Source organism: Ursus maritimus, unplaced genomic scaffold (genome assembly GCF_017311325.1).
Source record: "Ursus maritimus isolate PB19 unplaced genomic scaffold, ASM1731132v1 scaffold_17, whole genome shotgun sequence".
Taxonomy (NCBI): domain Eukaryota; kingdom Metazoa; phylum Chordata; class Mammalia; order Carnivora; family Ursidae; genus Ursus; species Ursus maritimus.
Window position 1 is genome coordinate 1,385,598 of NW_024424119.1, and position 18,862 is coordinate 1,404,459.

The following is an 18,862-nucleotide window of genomic DNA, read 5'->3' on the forward strand; positions in this document are numbered from 1 at the left end:
TTATTTGTTTCTTAAATTCCACATATGAGTGAAATCATATGGTAATGTCTGTCTCTCGTTTTTTGTTTTTTGTTTTTTCTTAGCATTATACTCTCTGGCTCCATCCATGTTGCAAATGGCGAGATTTCATTCTTTTTTATAGATGAATAATATTCCATTGTATGTATATTCTGCCTCTTTAGCCATTCATCAGTCAGTGGACACTTGGGCTGCTTCCATAATTTGGCTATTATAGATAATGCTGGTGTAAACATCAGAGGGTACATCTTGAATTATCCTCTTGAATTAGTGTTTACATATTCTTTGGGTAAATTCCCAGTAATTTGATTACTGGATCATATGGGAATAGCTCTATTTTTAACTTTCTGAGGACCCTCCATACTGTTTTCCACAGTGGCTGCACCAGTTTGTATCCCACCAACAGTGTGTGAGGGCTCCTTTTTTTCCACATCCTTACCAACACCTGTTGTTTCTTGTGTTTTTTATTTTAGCCATTCTGACAGGGTGGTAACAGCATTTTCTTCTAGGTGATGGAAATATGGGTTGTTTTTGTTTTTTCTATCTTTAAAAATTCTGTAATTTCCCCTACTGAATTTACAGTAGATGCTCAGAACAAAGACTTATTAAGGAAAATAATATTAAATGTTTCTGTCTTTGTTATCTCCACATGAAGGGTGATGTTAAATATGACTTCTATTTAACAAATAGTCCAGGATTTAATCCTTCCAAATATGGTTCATTCCCTGTAAAAGAGTCCCCTGAGAGCCTACCATTGATCAGGATACTTGGTGACTTACCTTTCTGGCCTGGGATACATTCTGTGGATATCCCTAAAGAGAGTACATCTTCAGATTGTGGTGTTTAATGAAAACCTGAGGACAGTCACAAATGACCTAAGGCCAAGCCTTGTGATTAGGAAGGTGGTGCTGTGAATACGTTCTTTTCCTTTTTGAAATATGGCTATCCTCGTAAACACCTCGAATGAGGATTGGGTGGTCTGGGAAGCCCTCCAGTTTTATATTCCACCATTAGATGAAATGTGTCATCTCTACTTTGTGAGAGGAGGGATCTGCCATCACCCAAACCAGCAGTTACTTATCATTTAGGGTTGTCAGTTGTAAGCAACAAAAAGTGACTGTAACTGATTGAAGCACTAAAGAAATTTAGTGGAAAGTTATTAGGAAGCCCACAGACTGTCCAGGAATGCAAAAGAACAAGGTCAGAGAACTGACGAAAACAAGGGAGGCTGCTCAGCCGGAACATGGGCAGGACCAGGCCACAGATCCAGTCCAGGAAGGACACAGCTGCTTCCCCTTGTGTGGTCAGCCTGGCCCCGGGCTCTGCCTTTGGTGCGTGGAGGCTGCTGTTATGGCTGTCACTGCTGCCCTCTGAGAGCATTTTCCCCTCTGCTGCTTCTCTGCATCTCTGTCACAGGGTCTACGTTCTGAGCAGGTGCAGCCAGTTGGCCAGGCCCCCATCCATGTCTGCTGCCAGGGAAGCTGGGTAAGGGAGTCTCTGGCATTTTCCAGTGTCTGTCATGGCAGGCCAGTTCTGCCTCCCGCTGAGACTCTGAAGGGGAGATGAGGGTTCAGATGCTGGGCAGCCAAACAAATGATAGATGGCTAGTACAATTAGTACATGGCTATCAGTCAGTCTTGTTAATCCCTGCCAGAGTCCATTAATGAGCAGGTGATTAGCCCTCAAAATGCCAACAGCTGCTGGTATCAGTTTGCTCCCGGTCACTTAAGCATTTTCCCCAAGGGGGACTGTCAGAAGTCCCAAACTATAGGCCGATTAACCACCGGGAGTTCAAGTACCATGTCTTCCTGTGCTACAGCCGGACTGAGAGACAGGGTTGCCTGCTCTGTTGTTTATACTTGTTAGGAGTAGAGGTGGGGATGGGTCAGGGGGAACGTGGCAAAACAGGCAACATTCAAGCACAGCCGCTTATAGACGTCCTTGCAAAGGCCCGGTAAGAGTTCCAAGAACACAGTGACTTCAGAATTCAAATAACCAGTCTGGCGGTCGGGCTTTTCTCTGTAGCTGGTGGAGCAAGCACGGGAGTCAGCCCTGACTTTGGCAGCGGTATGATACGACACCGCGCTCTTGCCTGGGTTGATGACCCATCTCAGTCCTTTCATCAGAGCCCTTTAATCATAGCCAGGAGCCTGCTCTTGACTGTGATTATGATTTCTGTCCCTAATTTTCACATCATCTGTTTAGTACTCTAGCTCCAGGCCTCCCGGCAGCTCCAGACACCAGTGTCCCGGTGGACAGGGCTCTGGCAGGTTTTAGGGGAGTTTACACATCCCTGGAGGCAGTACAGCAAATGGTAAACAGCCATTTGTGTCAGGTGAAGCCAAACTGCTTCTGAGGGTCTAGACAGCAACTGAGAAAAATGCATTAGTCAAGGTTTTAATGCATATAATTTTCCAGCAAAGGTGTTTACTTGCTCCAACAGCACACTAAGAACTGCATTGGGAAAGACCTCTTTAGCATCTTACACCCTTTACATCCTTTAAAAGACCTCGAATATGAGAATGCTTTAAAAACATCACCTGGGTCACATAGAGCTATGGGGGGACAGAGGCTGGAATCCTCATTTTTAATGTGTGCCTCTGTGGTTCGGACCACACTTTAAGGAGCTCTGCTCCTTGTGCACAGCCCGGGAAGGTGTGAGCCAGCTGAAGGCCTTTAAGAGGGGGCAGACCATCATTCCCTGGGGCTTTTCACAAACTAAATCCCCCCATGATTTTATTTTTCGGACTTCTTATTTTTAAGAGAAACTTTTTTTTAAAAAATATGAACTCTTACTCAGATTATTCAGTCAGTAAATCTTATTCAATCCATAAATCAAATAGAAGTTCTTTTCTGGTTGAAGTGATCATGGCAGCCAAAACTCACACTCCACATGGATTTCCCTTCAAGGACCCTGAGGAGCTCACGCTATACAGATATGGGGCTCAGTGTGACAGGCCTCCAGGAGTGGACAAGATGCCCTCTGTCCCTAGCTTGGGGAGCTGGACATGATTCACTCTTCCAGTGTCTCACACAGATGGTCAGTAAAAAATACTCAATTAATGGTTGTGACAATTTGGGAGACTCCTGCTTTGGAGGGACCAGGAAAACCTCAATGTCAAACCTTTCAGCTTCTTTTCATCAGCCCACGTGCTTCTACTTCCATTCCTGTTTGAATGCTTTTTACTCCATGTAGTCATCTGGCAAACTCAAAATTTTGAGACAGCTGGTAAGTTGAAATCATCTTTCTATGCGGGAAACTAGATGTTACAGAAATACATTTTTAAATGTTTTACTATGAGCTGCCTTGAATCCATTTGGAAAGTAGCTGGAGTGTAAATAGTGAATAATACTAAATGAAGTTATATGCAAATCAGAATAAAACCACTTCCATCTAACTGACCTGGCAGAGAATGAGAAGGTGGCCATCAAGGCTCTGAGGGATGCCTCCTGGTGGAGGATGAGGAAAGGAGATTCACAGAACAGTTTTGTGTTGTTAGATAGTTGGTTGTTTTTCTTTATTCTTCTTCTACTATGAATAAAGAAAAAAAAAGAGTTCTGATTTGTTGTCTCTTGCCTTGTCAATTTTTGCCATTCTAACTGGCATAAGGTTACAGTATCTCAGTGTGGTTTTGATTTGAATTTCCCTGATGGCTAATGATTTTGAACATTTTTTCATGTGTCTGTTAGCCATTTGTATGTCTTCATTGGAAAAGTGTCTGTTCATATCTTCTGCCCATTTTTTGATTTGATTATTTGTTTCACGTGTATTGAGTTTGAGAAGTTCTCTGTAGATCTTGAATATTAGTCTTTTATCTGTAGTGTCATTTGTAAATATTTTCTCCCATTCCGTGGGCTGCCTCTAGGTTTTTTTGACTGTTTCCTTGGCTGTGCAGAAGCTTTTTATCTTGATGAAGTCCCACAAGTTCAAATGTTGGAGAGGTTGTGGAGAAAGGGGATCCCTCTTACACTGTTGGTGGGAATGCAAGTTGGTACAGCCACTTTGGAAAATAGTGTGGAGGTCCCTTAAAAAGTTGAAAATTGAGCTACCCTATGACCCAGCCATTGCACTACTGGGTATTTACCCCAAAGATATAGACAGACGTAGTGAAGAGAAGGGCCATATGCACCCCAGTGTTCATAGCAGCATTGTCCACAATAGCTAAATCGTGGAAGGAGCCGAGATGCCCTTCAACAGATGACTGGATTAAGAAGATGTGGTCCATATATACAAGGGAATATTACTCAGCCATTAAAAAGAACGATTTTTCAACATTTGCTGCAACATGGACGGGACTGGAGGAGATAATGCTAAGCAAAATAAGTCAAGCAGAGAAAGACAATTATCATATGTTTTCACTCATTTATGGAACATAAGAACTAGGAAGATCGGTAGGAGAAGAAGGGGAAGAAGAAAGGTGGGGGGGAACAGAAGGGGGAATGAAGCATGAGAGACTATGGACTCTGGGAAACAAACTGAGGGCTTCAGAGGGGAGGGGGGTGAGGGAATGGGATAGACTGGTGATGGTTATTAAGGAAAGCACATATTGCACGATGCACTGGGTGTTATATGCAAGTAATGAATCATGGAACTTTACATCGAAAACAAGGGATGTACCGTATGGTGACTAACATAATATAATAATAATAAAAAAAGAAGATGTGGTCCATATATACAATGGAATATTACTCAGCCATCAGAAGGAACGGTTACCCAACATTTGCAGCAACATAGACAGGAGTGGAGGAGATAATGCTAAGTGAAATAAGTCAAGCAGAGAAAGACACTTATCATATGGTTTCACTCATTTATGGAACATAAGAAATAGGAAGATCGGTAGGAGAAGGAAGGGAAGAATGAAGGGGGGGTAAACAGAAGGGGGAATGAACCATGAGAGACTGTGGACTCCGGGAAACAAACTGAGGGCTTCAGAGGGGAGGGGGGTGGGGGATTGGGATAGACTGGTGATGGGTATTGAGGGCACGTATTGCATGGTGCACTGGGTGTTATACGCAAATAATGAATCATGGAACATTGCATCAAAAACTGGGGACGTACTGTATGGTGACTAATATAACAAAATAAAAATTATTTAAAAAAAAAAGAGAGAGAGTTCTGAAAGCAAGATTGAGAAAGCAAACTGAAGTGCCCTTCCTAGATTTTGACATGAAAGAGTATGAAGTGATCTTTTTGTGACTGATACAGAGCAAAGTTAGGTAGAGAGTGAGCTGTACGTCAGACACTTTCAATGCCAAGTCAAGACTTGTAAGTAAAGGGTAAATTGACAGTGAGACAGATATCAATCTGCATCTCAGACATTTCGTTTTCAAACACCTTTTTTTTAAAAAATTGTTTCTCACTTGGTAAAGTTGCATGTGTTTAGTTTATTAATAAAGCTATATTTTTATGATAAATTGCTCAAGTCATACTTTGCTTAGGCCACATTTCCATGGCCATTGCCACACCTTTGGTGATAGGGTACTTAAAATTTTAGGTCAGGATTTGTTTTGGAGAATTATTTTAAAGGTTAGAAAATCTCTGTCAAAGGTTAGATCTCTAAAAGTAAGGAACCAAGTCTCCTACTTGGCAGTTGTTTTTGGTGGGTGAATAAATAGGGAGTGCATCCTCTGTGTTCCCTCAAGGCCTTGAATTCCATCTCTTGGGATTGAAGGGCCCAATAAATAGAATTATCTTGCTTGAGGAAAAGCAATATACAGAGACAGTGGAGTCAGGATTTAGAGATTGAAAAGATCTTCATTACTAATAAAGCATATGTTGTAGTGTGTGGTTTATATCTGTGGGCAAACAGCGTTCCTAATACTGGACCTGAGGATCAGACAGGCCTCCTAGTGACAGAGGCGCAGGACACCGCCAGCTACTCTCCAGGGAAGGAGCAGAGCAGAGCTTGAGTTCTCTATCCACAGGGTGGCTGCAAAGAGAAAGGGAACATGAGGAGTAAAGCCACAGTTACCAAACTTTACTGGCTCCCAGCCCCGGGTATCCCAGCACATCTTTTTTACACAGTTCCATCTATTAAGTAACTTGGGTCTAAACAGCTTATGAATAGTGGTGGTAAGCTTGGTGCCTGACGAGTGTCACTGTGTTCCCCCTGAAAATATCCCACAGAGCCCCTGTGAGTTTGCTGGGGTGCCCCAGGGCCCTGTGGTGCATAGTTTAGAAAATGCCGTCTCCTTCAGAAATCAACAACAAAATTAAGTCACTGCTTATTCTCTTGGAAGAGTGGGTGAATGAGAGTGGAAAAGAAGCCAGGAACATTACCCCAGTGGAGCTCCTCCACATGGAACCGCCCCCGCTCCCTACTCCCATCCCCAAAGCTTCCGGGTTTGAGCTCATTTATCCCAGAGCTGATGTAACTTCCCAGCCTAGGAGACTGGATAGTATGTGTAGAGAAGCTGTACCCTCCAGTGTTCTTGGTACCAGGTATATCTTTGGAAGGGAAATGCAAAGTGAGATGGTAACCCCAGGGACATATGTGGAATACATTTCCGCAGCCTACCCTTTCAGTTCTGCATGCCCAGAGGTCAAGTACTACAAAGGCCAAGGAGAAACTTCTTTTTATTTAACTAAGTTAGATGCAGACTGTCAATTCTGTAGAGCCTCTGAGCACCAGAGCTTTTTTCTTTGCCCATAGCTTTAAATGGAAGGGAATCTGCAGTGAGAAAAATGAATAGCTGAGCCTCTCGTGTATACTCCAGCCCAACAATAAAATGGCCACTCTTTATAATGCAAAATTTATATTAATATTGAAAAGTAATAGACGGTGGATTTCTAGTCATAAACAACTAAATATTTCCTGTGTGTGCCTCTCATTTAAACCATAGAACCGTGCCCAGTCAGCATTTATAGCTTGATTGGTCATGTGCATTTCGATCAGTCAGATTGGCCTTATCAGTAAAGTACAGTATTAGCAAAACACAAATTGTTAAATGTGCAAAAGATTTACCAAAGAGGTCAAGTATTTAATTCATTTGTATTAAAATTTTACTATGTCATACCCAATACGTACAAATTTAAGAGTTTGCAAACTGTGAAAACATTTTATTTGACCCGTTACCTCCCTTCCCCACCGAAAAACAAGGCATCTTTCAGGATGGACTACAGGGTTTACTCTGAACTACTCTGTTAGGGAGGAGGCACTGTTGAGTAGAAGACATGAAATGGAAAGACTGGCTATGGGTACCACCAGGGATGCCTGTGGAAGGAAGAAGGGCGGCCGGCAGAAGCATGCCTCTCCAGGGAGGTCCAAGGACCTTCTCGAGAGGCCTGCTAAACGGCACACACCCCTCCCAGCCTCACCTGCCACACTGCAGGTGCTTCTTGCTTTCCTTTTCCCTTGCTGTTTTGTCGAAGCCTGCCGGCTTGGACCTCACTCTGTTCCTCCCTGGCCCCATTTCCACCTGTGTGTCCCAGCTCTTATTCTCCTATTCAGTTTCACTCCTCCAGAGATTCTGACAACTTAAAGGAGCCCCCTTGCAGGCGCAGTTTCCTTGTCAATAAAATGGAGATAATTAATAATCTCTGCCTACTTCGTGGAGTGATTATTGAGGATCAAATGAGTTGTATGTTAAAGCATTTGGTTAACTGCAAAATGCTACATAAATGTCAGGTGTTGTAAATAATAAGCTGGTCTCTTCTTCAGCTACAGGAGTTTCCACGCATATTTTAGTTACCCTCTGAACGATTCTTTGTCAAGTAGCAAATGTAAATGCTGCTGGTTTTTTCCTGCTTGGCTTATGGTGGCTCCTTTGCAACTTTATGATGTAGGCTGAATCTTTAAGTACTCCTTTGGCTCATATCTCTTCCCCTGAACACCCATGCAAGATCATAATCCATAAAACACAGAGGCAATAACTCCTTTTAATTGCCAGGAGTTCATCACTTGCTAAGTTCTAAATGCAGTCACTTAGACACTTGCCTTGAAAAGCCTGTCTCTATTTCTTCCACAGAGCCGAGACTGTGTGAAACTGGGCCCTCCTGCCGAGGGAGAAGTTGTCCAAGTCAAGTGGCCTGATGGCAAACTCTATGGGGCAAAATATCTGGGATCAAATGTTGCCCACATGTACCAGGTGAGTGCTGTCCTCTGTGCGATGCTGGCTGAGATGGACAGGAGAAGCCAGAGGGCAGGTGTATATCCCTTGTGCTGCTGATCCATAAGCCATAGGAATTTGGAGTACCTGTTATTTTGTAAAGGAGGCAAAGATTTGGTGTCTAAGGACCCAGATAGTGGAGTTTTATTATCAAGTTCAATGCTGGGAAACTAATAGCATTTGATGGGTGGTTTAATTGTAAAGAATATTAGTTGGGCCACAAAGATAAGCAACTGGATGTAGACTGCTTTCTTGTGTGTACCTCATAGGGGAGAGACTAATTGGCTGCTTTCTCTCACTGTAAGCCAAGACGGTGATGGCCCTTCATCAGCCAGCAGCCCCTGAATGGGTGGCTTTTGTCTGAGCGACATACCCCCATTGGGTGTCTCCTCAAACCTAAATTATGCATTGACACGGTTGTGGCCACCTAAGCTTAAAGGAGTGCTTAGTTCACTAAAAGTACAGCAATCGGATAAGTATTCTGTTCACTAAGGAGCTCTACATATTACTAGATAGCACATACACAATTAAACAATAGAAATATTTTATCCCTGTCAGAAATGAGGAGTTAAACTCTAACAAGGAAAACAACATGGATGGCACATGTGCATTTATATTCCTTTAGGCTTTAAAAAGGAACACATTTATTAGGATCAGTGCCTTGTAGTGCTTTCAGTAACACGGTGGCAGAAATCACTGTTCTCAAGCTAAGCAGTAGAGTAAAAACAGGAAGACTGAAGTAAAAGAAGAAAAAGTAAGAAGGTTCAGGCCTGTTAAGTTAAAAACAGCTTGAGAATGATAAGACTGCCGTTTCAGCAGAGAAATTGTTCAAAGACTGATAAGGAGGACGGGCTTCAGTGGAAGAGTACGTTATCAGACATTGCACCAGGAACTAGAGCAGTGTAATTGCAGGGGTTCAGAGAGGTTTAGGGAGCTCGAACATTTTCTAAGGTCTAGAAAAGCCCAAGGCAAGTAGGGAGGGGAGGACATTTATACACGTATTGTGTGTGTGTGTGTGTGTGTGTGTGTGCTCCCACACACGTGTGTGCATGTGTGTGTGTAAAGGCTATTTTCCCCTTTGTCATAGTGTTAAGTTGCTGGAGCTTCTTTGTATCAGAATGTTCAGAATTAGGCAAAAATCATAAGAAATCATGATAATACTGGAGACTCCTAGGAAAGAAGCATTACTACATCATTCAAAAGGAAATAATTATATTTGATTAAACAATAAGTGCAAAAGTGAAGCATCTTACATGTAGCAAAGCTATTAGCTACATGAAAAGTATCATAATGAGGACATGCTGAAATTCAGGCTAATTCGTAATCAGTGTGTTAACTTCAGTTGAATTTATGATGGCCTATCAACATAGAACTATAAGCATATTTATAGACTCAATGAAAAAGTTAAGGCTAATATTAAAGTTGTCTCTCAAGTACAAGTAGTTTAAAATTCCTCATTAAGCCAAGTGCCCTTTTGAGATCATTTTGTGTTTTGTGCCTAATTATTCAATCTCATCATTGAATAAGCAAAGTCATTTATACAAATAGATGTAACCAAAAAAATTCCTATTGCACAGTGCTAACTATCCTAAGTGTGTGTACTTTTTGACCCTCACAGTAGCCTTGTAAGATAAATGTTTTTGACTCTTATTTTACAAGTAGGGTAAAAAGGTTACATGAACTTAATGATTTGTTGAAGAGCACACAGCTGGTAAAGGGAAGGGCCAGAGTTTACTCTCAGCTCTGTCCCAACTAGGGTGAACAACCATTCCAGCTTGCTAGGGACTGTCCTTGATTTTGGCGCTAAAAGTCCTGCATCCCGGGAGACCCATTGGTCCTAGAATGATTGGTCATCTCACTGTACTCCTTTTTAGTTTTATAATTGCCTTTCTCTCTTTCTAATTATCTAAAACAGAAGAAAGGTAGGTACAGATAGTTCTAGCTATGGTATCAAATTGTATAAATGAGATGACACCTTGGCCTAATTAAATAAGAAAGAAACCATTCTGCTAAAACAAGGCCAGGAAGAGAAGCCTTTCCTCATCTCAGCCTTCTGGGAAGTAACAGAGGCGCTCTCCTGTGACCGAGAGCTAATTCCACCCTACTGTTTCAGCTTAGTCAATTGTGAGCAGTACATGGATAAGAAATTTAATTATATATATTATCCTTATTGTAATTTTTTTAAACTCCAACAGGTTTTTTATTAACATAATGTAGCTGCATGGTTTCACTTACCTTTTAACTAGAAGTGCAAGCCTATTTTTATAGCTTACATGTACAGAATTCAGACAGACAACTTGGGGACTTCAAAAATATCATAAATGGTTTAGGTTAGAACATATTCGCTATTCTGTCCTGATTGCAGCCCTTTTGTTGTTTGTTCCTGGTAGAGGTCACGTGTGGTTAAACCTAAACCAAGAACATTCACTCCGAATCAGGCATTTGATGAATTTCCCCCAAGTGATCTAAGTTTCTATTAGCCAGTGTCACTTACTTTTCTCTGACAAAATCTCCTAAAATGTTGAACAAACTGGTTATGAAATTATTTGCTGCCATTTTATTAGCTTGAAGAAAAAGTTTTAAATTTTCCTTTCAGATGAAGGTTTTTACACAGTGTTGTGGTTTACATGTTATGAGGTTGAGAACCTGGGATTTTCCTGGCTGAATGGTTCAATTTGATAAAAGTGAGTTTTGAAAGTTAAAGTTCTCTAAGAACTTGAAAAATTACTTTATCTGGGAGGATTATTATGCAAGAGTAAATATATCATCATTTCTCCCTCATATGGTATCAGAGCCTCTTAAAGAAACCAATGGTACCTACAGGCCCGGCCAATCTAATGCTAAATGGGCCTCCATCTATGTTCTGGGAAATCATTTGAGCAGCAGCTATATTTCTTTGTTTTTGCTTTGGGGCTGAGGATAACGTTTTCATATCACATATTCCAAGACACTCATTTTCAAGAATTTTGGCCTGTTTGAAAACATATATTGTTCTTAGTTTGATAAGGGAAAGAACTTTCCTTCCTTCCTGAGCTGTTGGCCGGTCCTCTTGTTTGTTCTGCTTGACTCCTTTGTTCCCTTTCATTATGTAGTTAGTTGGAGCCTTGGAAAAAATGGTGAATGCTTCTCTGTGCACAAAAGTGTGTGTGTGTATATATATACATATATATCATGATGTCTTATTTCTCATTAGGTTGAATTTGAAGATGGATCCCAGATAGCAATGAAGAGAGAGGATATCTACACTTTAGACGAAGAATTACCCAAGAGAGTGAAAGCTCGTTTTGTAAGTGCTGGCAAGTACCCCTCAGGGATCTGCAATGTGAATCTCTCATCCTCTCCCTCTGTTTCCCAAGCCCAGCAGGAAACATGCTCAGGCCTTTGGACTGATTTTCAAGAAAGCCAGTGCAACTTTTCCCTTATGTAGGCAAACCTCAAATTTGGCCCCAAACAGGAAACCAGTGCAGGTTCCTTGTTTTCCTTTCTAATGAGGTCAGCTGATCTAACACTTATTGGCATACCAGAATAGTTTTTGAATACATACTCTGTGCCAGGCACTAGGAACATACAAAGGTACCGTCCAGGGATTTATAATCTTGTCAGCAGAAGCAACATTAAACGAAGTTTTCAGTAGTAGATTAAAGGGGGACACGGTATAAATGAACGTGTGGTTTTCTATAGCCTTATCATATATTGATTAATGTCTCTCCAGAAACTCATTAATGTTTGTGTCCGTTCATAATTAAACCAAGCTCTCACTTTTATAACTAAAGGAATAAAAAAAGCCCAAAAACTAAGTGTGGGAATACTAAAGCTGTTTAAAAAAAAAAAAAGAAAGAAAATGTTTTTTGGTTTCAAGCTTTATACATGCCATTAAAAGACAAATAAACATGCACAAATAATCAAAACTGAAGTTGTTAAAAAATATAATTCACAATAACTTAGTTTTCATTATTATATCATAAAATATTTAGTGGACCCTGAAATGAAGTCACTTTTACTCATTTAGAATTGCATCTACTACATCTGCAAAATGATAAATCCTGAACAGGGAAATTTGAATGGGATTTTTCTGACTAAAATGAAAAAAAAAAAAATTTTTTTTTTTTTTTTTCAGAATAAATGACACCCTTAGTTTTCAGTGAATGCTTATGATACACTTTCCTGCAGTGTAATTACCTTAATTTGGAAAATCCTTGGGTTCCTTAAATCTTCAGTTGTATATTTAGCTCGTTTTCCTATCAGGTGGGGTCCTGGGAACAGGGTAACTGCACCAGGTATCAACTGACTTTCTGAGCTGCATCCTTGCGAGGAGGCTCTTTCAAAGTGAAATAGTCAAGAGCAGAGTGATAGTAACAGCCCTGCTACCCACCCAGTGAGAAACGTGACACGTGGGGGGCCCACACACCTGAAGATAGATTAACCGCCAGATAAACTTCAGGGAGAGAGAAAATCAAATATTCCTATTGTAAAGACATTGGCTAATTCCTAACAAAGATCTAAAAAATCTGTCCATACCCTACATCTTAAAAATCTCTTAAGAACAACTTTCTTCTTCAAGATGCCAAAGATGGCTACCTCTCATGCTGTGCTCCTGTCTTCCATAGATTCTCCCTCCTCTCCCTGCTCTCCCTTGCTCCTCCTCCATTCAGTCATTCATTCACCTAGACATTGAAGGATGGGGAATGGAGTAGGTGGTCCTCTCTAAGGCTCTCAGGTCTTTGATTTTCTAATGCATGTATGATTAAGCACCAGCTGTGTCTTGTAGATTTCAAATACTATTTCTTAATCATATTAAAAGAATGGTTTTTACTTTCTGCTCAGATCACAATTTCTTTGTTCCATAATAGATTTGTCTCCAATACCAGGTTGCCTTTCTGCATAGTTTTATTTGAACCCAGCTCCTGAGTTTCCTAAGATCCATTTCTCTGAATAATCACACCAACATCCAACTTTTTTTTTAATTCTCAGAGAAAAATGTTTAATTAAAAATAAGAGTCAGTAAAAAATATATAAATCACATGTATTATCTGAATGTAACCTGTTATATCAAACAACTGAACCTAGTGGAAAATATCTTCAGGAACAAAGGCTCACGGTCACTAAATCCAGTTTGCTACCTCTGTTTTTATGGATTCGAAGACTTACGTGCTCCTCTTATAGCAATCCAGCCTTTCCTTCAGGTCATATATAACCCTCTGGCCCTTGGTTGGTCTATCTATGACTGCTATTTTTTTTTTCCAGTTGGTGAAACAAATCTAATTGGAAAACTCATTGATGGAAGATATTTTATGATTAGAGAAATCTCTTTTGTTTTTTTAAAGGAGGGATGGGTTAGCAGCCTCACTGCTAAACAGGAGGCCTCATATTTTAATGACTTCTGCTCACTCAGACACACGCTGACTTGGGAAGAAATTTTTCAAAAGAGTCAGCAGTCCACCTCGGTGATTTTGCGGGGGTTCTTTCCCACTAACTTCAGAAATGGCCCCATTACCTTTTATTGTCTCACAGAATAACCATGGCAACGGTACATAATTAAGTAGAGCTCCTGGTAAATCGGTTTTATTATTGTATTTGAGAGGCTGACTTTTGCTGTTCTCACACAGTGACAACACTTTCAAAGATGCTTTATTTTCTCCTTTGATAACTTTTAGCACTTATAAAAGGGAAAGATTACTCAGAGGAAGTACTTTGCCAAGAATGAATGAAACAAAAATGTTTTCTCCTAATGGCAGAGGGTGCCCAACCAACCCATAATCTTTTAGGTATTATTTTCCCGAGTGAAACAATGTAGTGTCTTGGGGTCCATGCAGGTAGCCTGTTGCCCTGGATAACCACCTCATGAGCTGGCGGGGAACATGCCCGCTGTGCACGTGGGTCTGTTTTCTACTTTTCAGGCTTCTTTGTAACTGTTCCATTGTTTATCTCTTCTTCATGACTGACCATGTGTTTCAAGTGCTTAGAGCTGGACTCTGCCTCTGTCACCAACCAGGGGAGGTGGCCTCCTCAGTGACAATGAGATGCACTGTGCACTGGCATCACCTGGAGTACTCTACCTCAGTGAAAATCAGTTGGAAATGCACGTTAGGAGACAAAGTAGCAAGGAATTGGGAAGCAAAAGCAGTGTCGTAATGTAGCCTTTACCTGCGCATAACAGAAAAAGCCCACACTCCTTCACTTGGGTAACACGTAGTTGAGCAGTGACTGAGTGGCTGGGCATGTCGCTTGGTGTGGAGAACATGTAAAAATCAGTACTCACCCCCTAATGTCCTCACCCTCAAGGGGTTCAAGGAATCCCTAGTGCGGAGAAAGTTAACTGCCCCTCATCTCTGCCCCTGACCTCGTTCTACTGCGTTGACACATAAAGTCTTACAGGAACCCAAAGAAGGGTCCTCAAGTTTGTCTGTGGCAGAGAAAATAGAATAGTGTCCATGAAAAGGAAAAAGTGCATCTAATGACAGAAAGGGATGAACCGCTAAGGTGTGGCCAGGAACTGCAAATAATTCTGTCTGACCAGCACGTGGGGTAGGATTTTGCCAAGTTATATAGGTCTAGAGAGCTTGGATACCATCTTAAAAGGCAGCAAAGCTATTGAAAGACGATAAGCAGGGATGTCATATACTCAGATAGTTTGTAGAGCACTTTCTTCTAGTGGTTCTGTAGAAAATAGCCTGGGGTGCGGCATTTGCTGCAGTGGTGTAGAGGAGGAAATGTGAGGCCTGTACCATGGGGCCAGAGGGACAAAGAAGAAAGGATGGAGGGCTTCGAGGAACAGGTAGGAGGGGACCTGGATGGGGATGGGGCACATTTACAGTGACAGGTTTGTGATCACTGGAGCTACGTGGATAGGATAGTTATACTGTGTATGGAGTAATGGGAAGGATAGTAATGGGGAAGGAGCACTTTGAGTTGCATTTAGGGCAGGTTGGTTTGAAGTGCCTTTGGGATCAGTACTCTGAGATGCCTGCTAGACAGTTTGACATGCAGGCCTGTGCACAGAAGGAGGTCTGAACTGGAGTGAGAGATATGAGCATCCTTACAGAAGAAGGAATTGAAGCCATGAGTGCGGGTGTGAGGACTCAGGGAGCATATGTGGAGAGGAGAAATGCAAAAACATCGGGAGCATCAGAGTTGAACAGATAGTTAAGAAAGGAGAACCCCTGAGACATCAACAGTGAGCAGCCAGAGGAAGAAGAGAGGCAGGAGGAAGGGCTTATAAAGTGTCAGAGAAGAGAGCAATTCCAGCAATACTTAGGTGACAGAATAGTCAAATACATTTAGGGTGGGAAAGTGTCATAGGAACTGGACTGGAGCAAGGACAGTTTTGGGGAAGTTGTATGGGCAGAGGCCCAGAGGTAAATAGGAGTGGGGTGAATTAGAGATGACTGTTGACAGATTGGTCAAAAACCTGGTTGGACAAGAGCCAGAGGGGAGATGGTGAGTGAGGGAGATTTAAATGAGAAGACTTTAATCCTGCTTCTGCTGGGGGACGGTCCCTGGGGGTGGGAGATCCTGAAGAAAGTTGGGGCTACATGGAAGCAGGAGCCTGGATGAAGCAGGTGGGGAAGCCCCAAATCCTGGGCTAGTGGCCTGGCCTCTGCACAACCCCCCCCCACCCCGAGCTGGCTAAATCAGATATTTGTCCATTCTTGTCATGGTCAAGTTCTGTGCTTTCTGCAGCGTGACACTGGCTCTTTCTAGTCCACAGCCTCTGATATGCGGTTTGAAGACACATTTTATGGAGCAGACATAATCCAAGGGGAGAAAAAGAGACAAAGAGTGCTGAGCTCCAGGTTTAAGAACGAATATGTGGATGATCCTGTGTACCGTACTTTCTTGAAGAGCTCTTTCCAGAAAAAATGTCAGAAGAGACAATGACCTGCCTGTGCTGCTGCAGGCAACAGAGCAACTTGGCCGGAAAAGGAAAGCGGAAGGGACAAGCTTGGGGCCGTGCGAGGTGTTTCACTGGGGTAGGTGACGGGGTGTGTCTCTGACAGTGGAAAATTGGGCTTTCCAGAGTTTGGTCGCCCAGACCACAGATTACAAGTGTTATTAATTGGACACAACAATCTGAAGCCCTCCCCTAATCTTGCTTTCACTTGTGAGCAATTGTCTTCGATGATCCCAAAGAATTTTTCTAAGTGAAAGGAAATAATGGCGACTCGCCCACCAAAAAAAGCCACTGACAGAGGAGGTGGGTCCTCACCTGTGGCCTAATGAGGCCCTTGGTCAGAAAACACATGAAGACTTCTCTCCCCAACCCCAGCAAGTGGGAGCCTCGATACCCAGGTAAGAAGGTGATAATTTATATATTTTCCACAGTCAGGGAAGGACTCTCACTTATTTGTTTTAAATGGCAGTTTTTATAAAACATTTTTAAAACACAAATGGCCTGTATGGTAATGAGATTTACCCGTGTGCTATCTGTAATTTCCCTTGTACAGAACTTTTACATTTTTTTATATCCCTATTACTTTTGATTGTGTCTGATGAGAACTGAGTTGTTGGCCTTTGTGAAATTTTTGGCTCTTGAGAAAGAATTCTTATGAATTGTATGGGAATTTTATATATTTAAAGAGGGAGATCTGGGGCTGTTATTTTTAAACACCTTTTTTTTCATAATATTCTGAGTAGATATTTATAAAATATATTTCTTTCATTATGTGTTTGTAAAATTAGAGTTTAAATAAATATGCTTTGATGCATAGTTTTCAACTAATATGATTTTTCTTTTTTAAAACAGCCTGAAAATGTACTAGTGTTTAAAAATAAAGATTTCCATTTTCTCCAATTCTGTCTTCTGACTTGCTTTTTTGTTTATGTTTAAGTCAACAGAAAAACAAGTTTTCTTTAGGAGCTGGCTAAAAAGTTTGTCAGGCTCTTCTTCATTCACAGACTTTTTACATAACTGGACACATCGCCAGACCTTTCAGACCTCTCACTGGGCATAAAGTCTCCTCTGCCCACAGTGCCAGTTGGTATTTTCCCTCAGCTTCTTCTAGGCCTTGAAGAACTCTGAGCACCTAGAATCTGGAGCTTTTTTCATCCCACGTTTCTTGGTCCCCGGTTACCTTTAGGAAAGGCTGTATGGACCCTCCAACCCCTCCCCTCACTTTATAGATGAGCTGTGGAGGACAGGCAGGGAAGAGATTGCCCGGGGTCACAGAGTCCTTCGTGACTGCTTCAGTTAACTATGGTCACAGTCATGCTGTATTCCAAACAGCTGCTAAATTTCCATGGCCAGCCATGGGAGGACCAGGCTGGCTGGTCTAAGCTGGGCTTGGCTCCGCAGCTGTGCTGACCTTGGCTTGGGCCAGCTCACATGTCTGCTCCACATGTCTCCCGTCATCCCACTGGACCCAGTGAACGAGCTCAGGTGTTTTCTTCTCATGTCAATGGTAGAGGCCTAAGAGCGAGTGAGCCCAGCCGAGTAAGCCTCATTTCAGTCCGCTCTGTGGTGTCGGTTAACGTCCTACGGGCCAAAGCCCAGAGCCAAGGATTTGAGGGCATTTCAAAGTTTCATGGCAAAAAGTGAGGATGTATCATGTTACCGGGTAGAGAGTAAAGAACTGAAACTGTAATAACAGAACCACAGTTAAATTTCAGTTCTCCAGACTGCCTGCTGGCTGAGTGCTCATTTTCCAGAGTGCCTCATGCCTGAACTCTGAGCTGGGGAAGAGCCCACCAGTCTTACTTTTACAGGGATTGAGCATTCCACATTCCCTACCAATCGTCATATGTTTTATCGAGTAATCAAGCTTGTGTTTTCTATCTCCAGGTTTTGAATGGAACTGACCTGCCTACCCCAGGATATGCCAGGGAAGTAGGCCTGTGCAAGGCATTAAGAAGAATTAATCTAAATAGGATCATCCCTTCTGTACAAGTTTGCCTGTCAGCAAGATTTCTGATTGGCTGCCACAGGGAGGAAATATGCAGAGTCCTATGTGATCTTAAAGACAGCTGTTTTTTATAGGCTTACTTAACTAATGTTCCTATAACCAAGTACAGCTGTATACGGCCTCAGCAAAATAGTGCTAGGCACAGATGCACTCTGGCTCTTGAGAAAGACACCTTCGTTTCACTGCACTGTGCATGAAGTCATTATTAGCTCTACGACCAGACAGATCATTAAAGTTTTTTCACTTACTGTATGACACTTCAATTGTAATTTTAATTTCTTTGCGTTACACTAACTGCATTTTTAGTGTGTATGTGTAGCATGTAATCAGTTGAAGGCTAGCTTCTGGTATTAAAAAAATTTGCTAGCTGTGACAATTCTAATGTAAATCTAATTGCAAGCCCTTTCTCTGGAGGTTAGAAGATTAATAAAAACTGCCTGGCATATTTCACAACATTTTAGTTCCTTTATGTGTGTTTGAAATGAGAACAGTGTGATTCTTGTAAGTTTACTTTTACTAAGGTACTTTTGTTTAGTTCATCTAGAGAGAAACTGAGAAGCAGCATCCATAAAATATCACATGGCTTCTTGGACTACATTATAAATTGCTACTGGCTAATAGTATATGAAAACATGTAGGCTCAGAATACAAAAAGATGTAGGAGTGAATGGGTCTGCCCCTTCTCCCTGTACCCATCCAATGTGAAACAAGGCTGAAATGCATATGGTACTGTAAGTAACCGGGAGGTCCTATGAGTAATCACACTGGAGTAGTGTATGCTGCACTTTTTTTTTTCTTTTTGCCTTTGCCTTCAAGTAAAAGGGACCTGAAATGAA

At 41.7% G+C, this 18,862-nt stretch overlaps 1 protein-coding gene across 3 annotated transcripts in view; it reads left to right on the top strand.

Annotated features, from left to right (window-relative positions):
• KDM4C (lysine demethylase 4C) overlaps positions 1 to 16,791 on the top strand; it is a 430,083-nt gene extending 413,292 nt beyond the window's left edge. For all 3 annotated transcript variants that reach the window (XM_040631435.1, XM_040631434.1, XM_040631436.1), the window contains 3 exons: positions 7,987 to 8,106; positions 11,321 to 11,413; positions 15,829 to 16,791. In XM_040631435.1, the coding sequence (XP_040487369.1) occupies positions 7,987 to 8,106; positions 11,321 to 11,413; positions 15,829 to 16,005 (390 nt within the window). In that variant the 3' untranslated portion in view covers positions 16,006 to 16,791. The remainder of the gene's footprint in view (positions 1 to 7,986; positions 8,107 to 11,320; positions 11,414 to 15,828) is intronic.
• Positions 16,792 to 18,862: the final 2,071 nt, after the last annotated feature.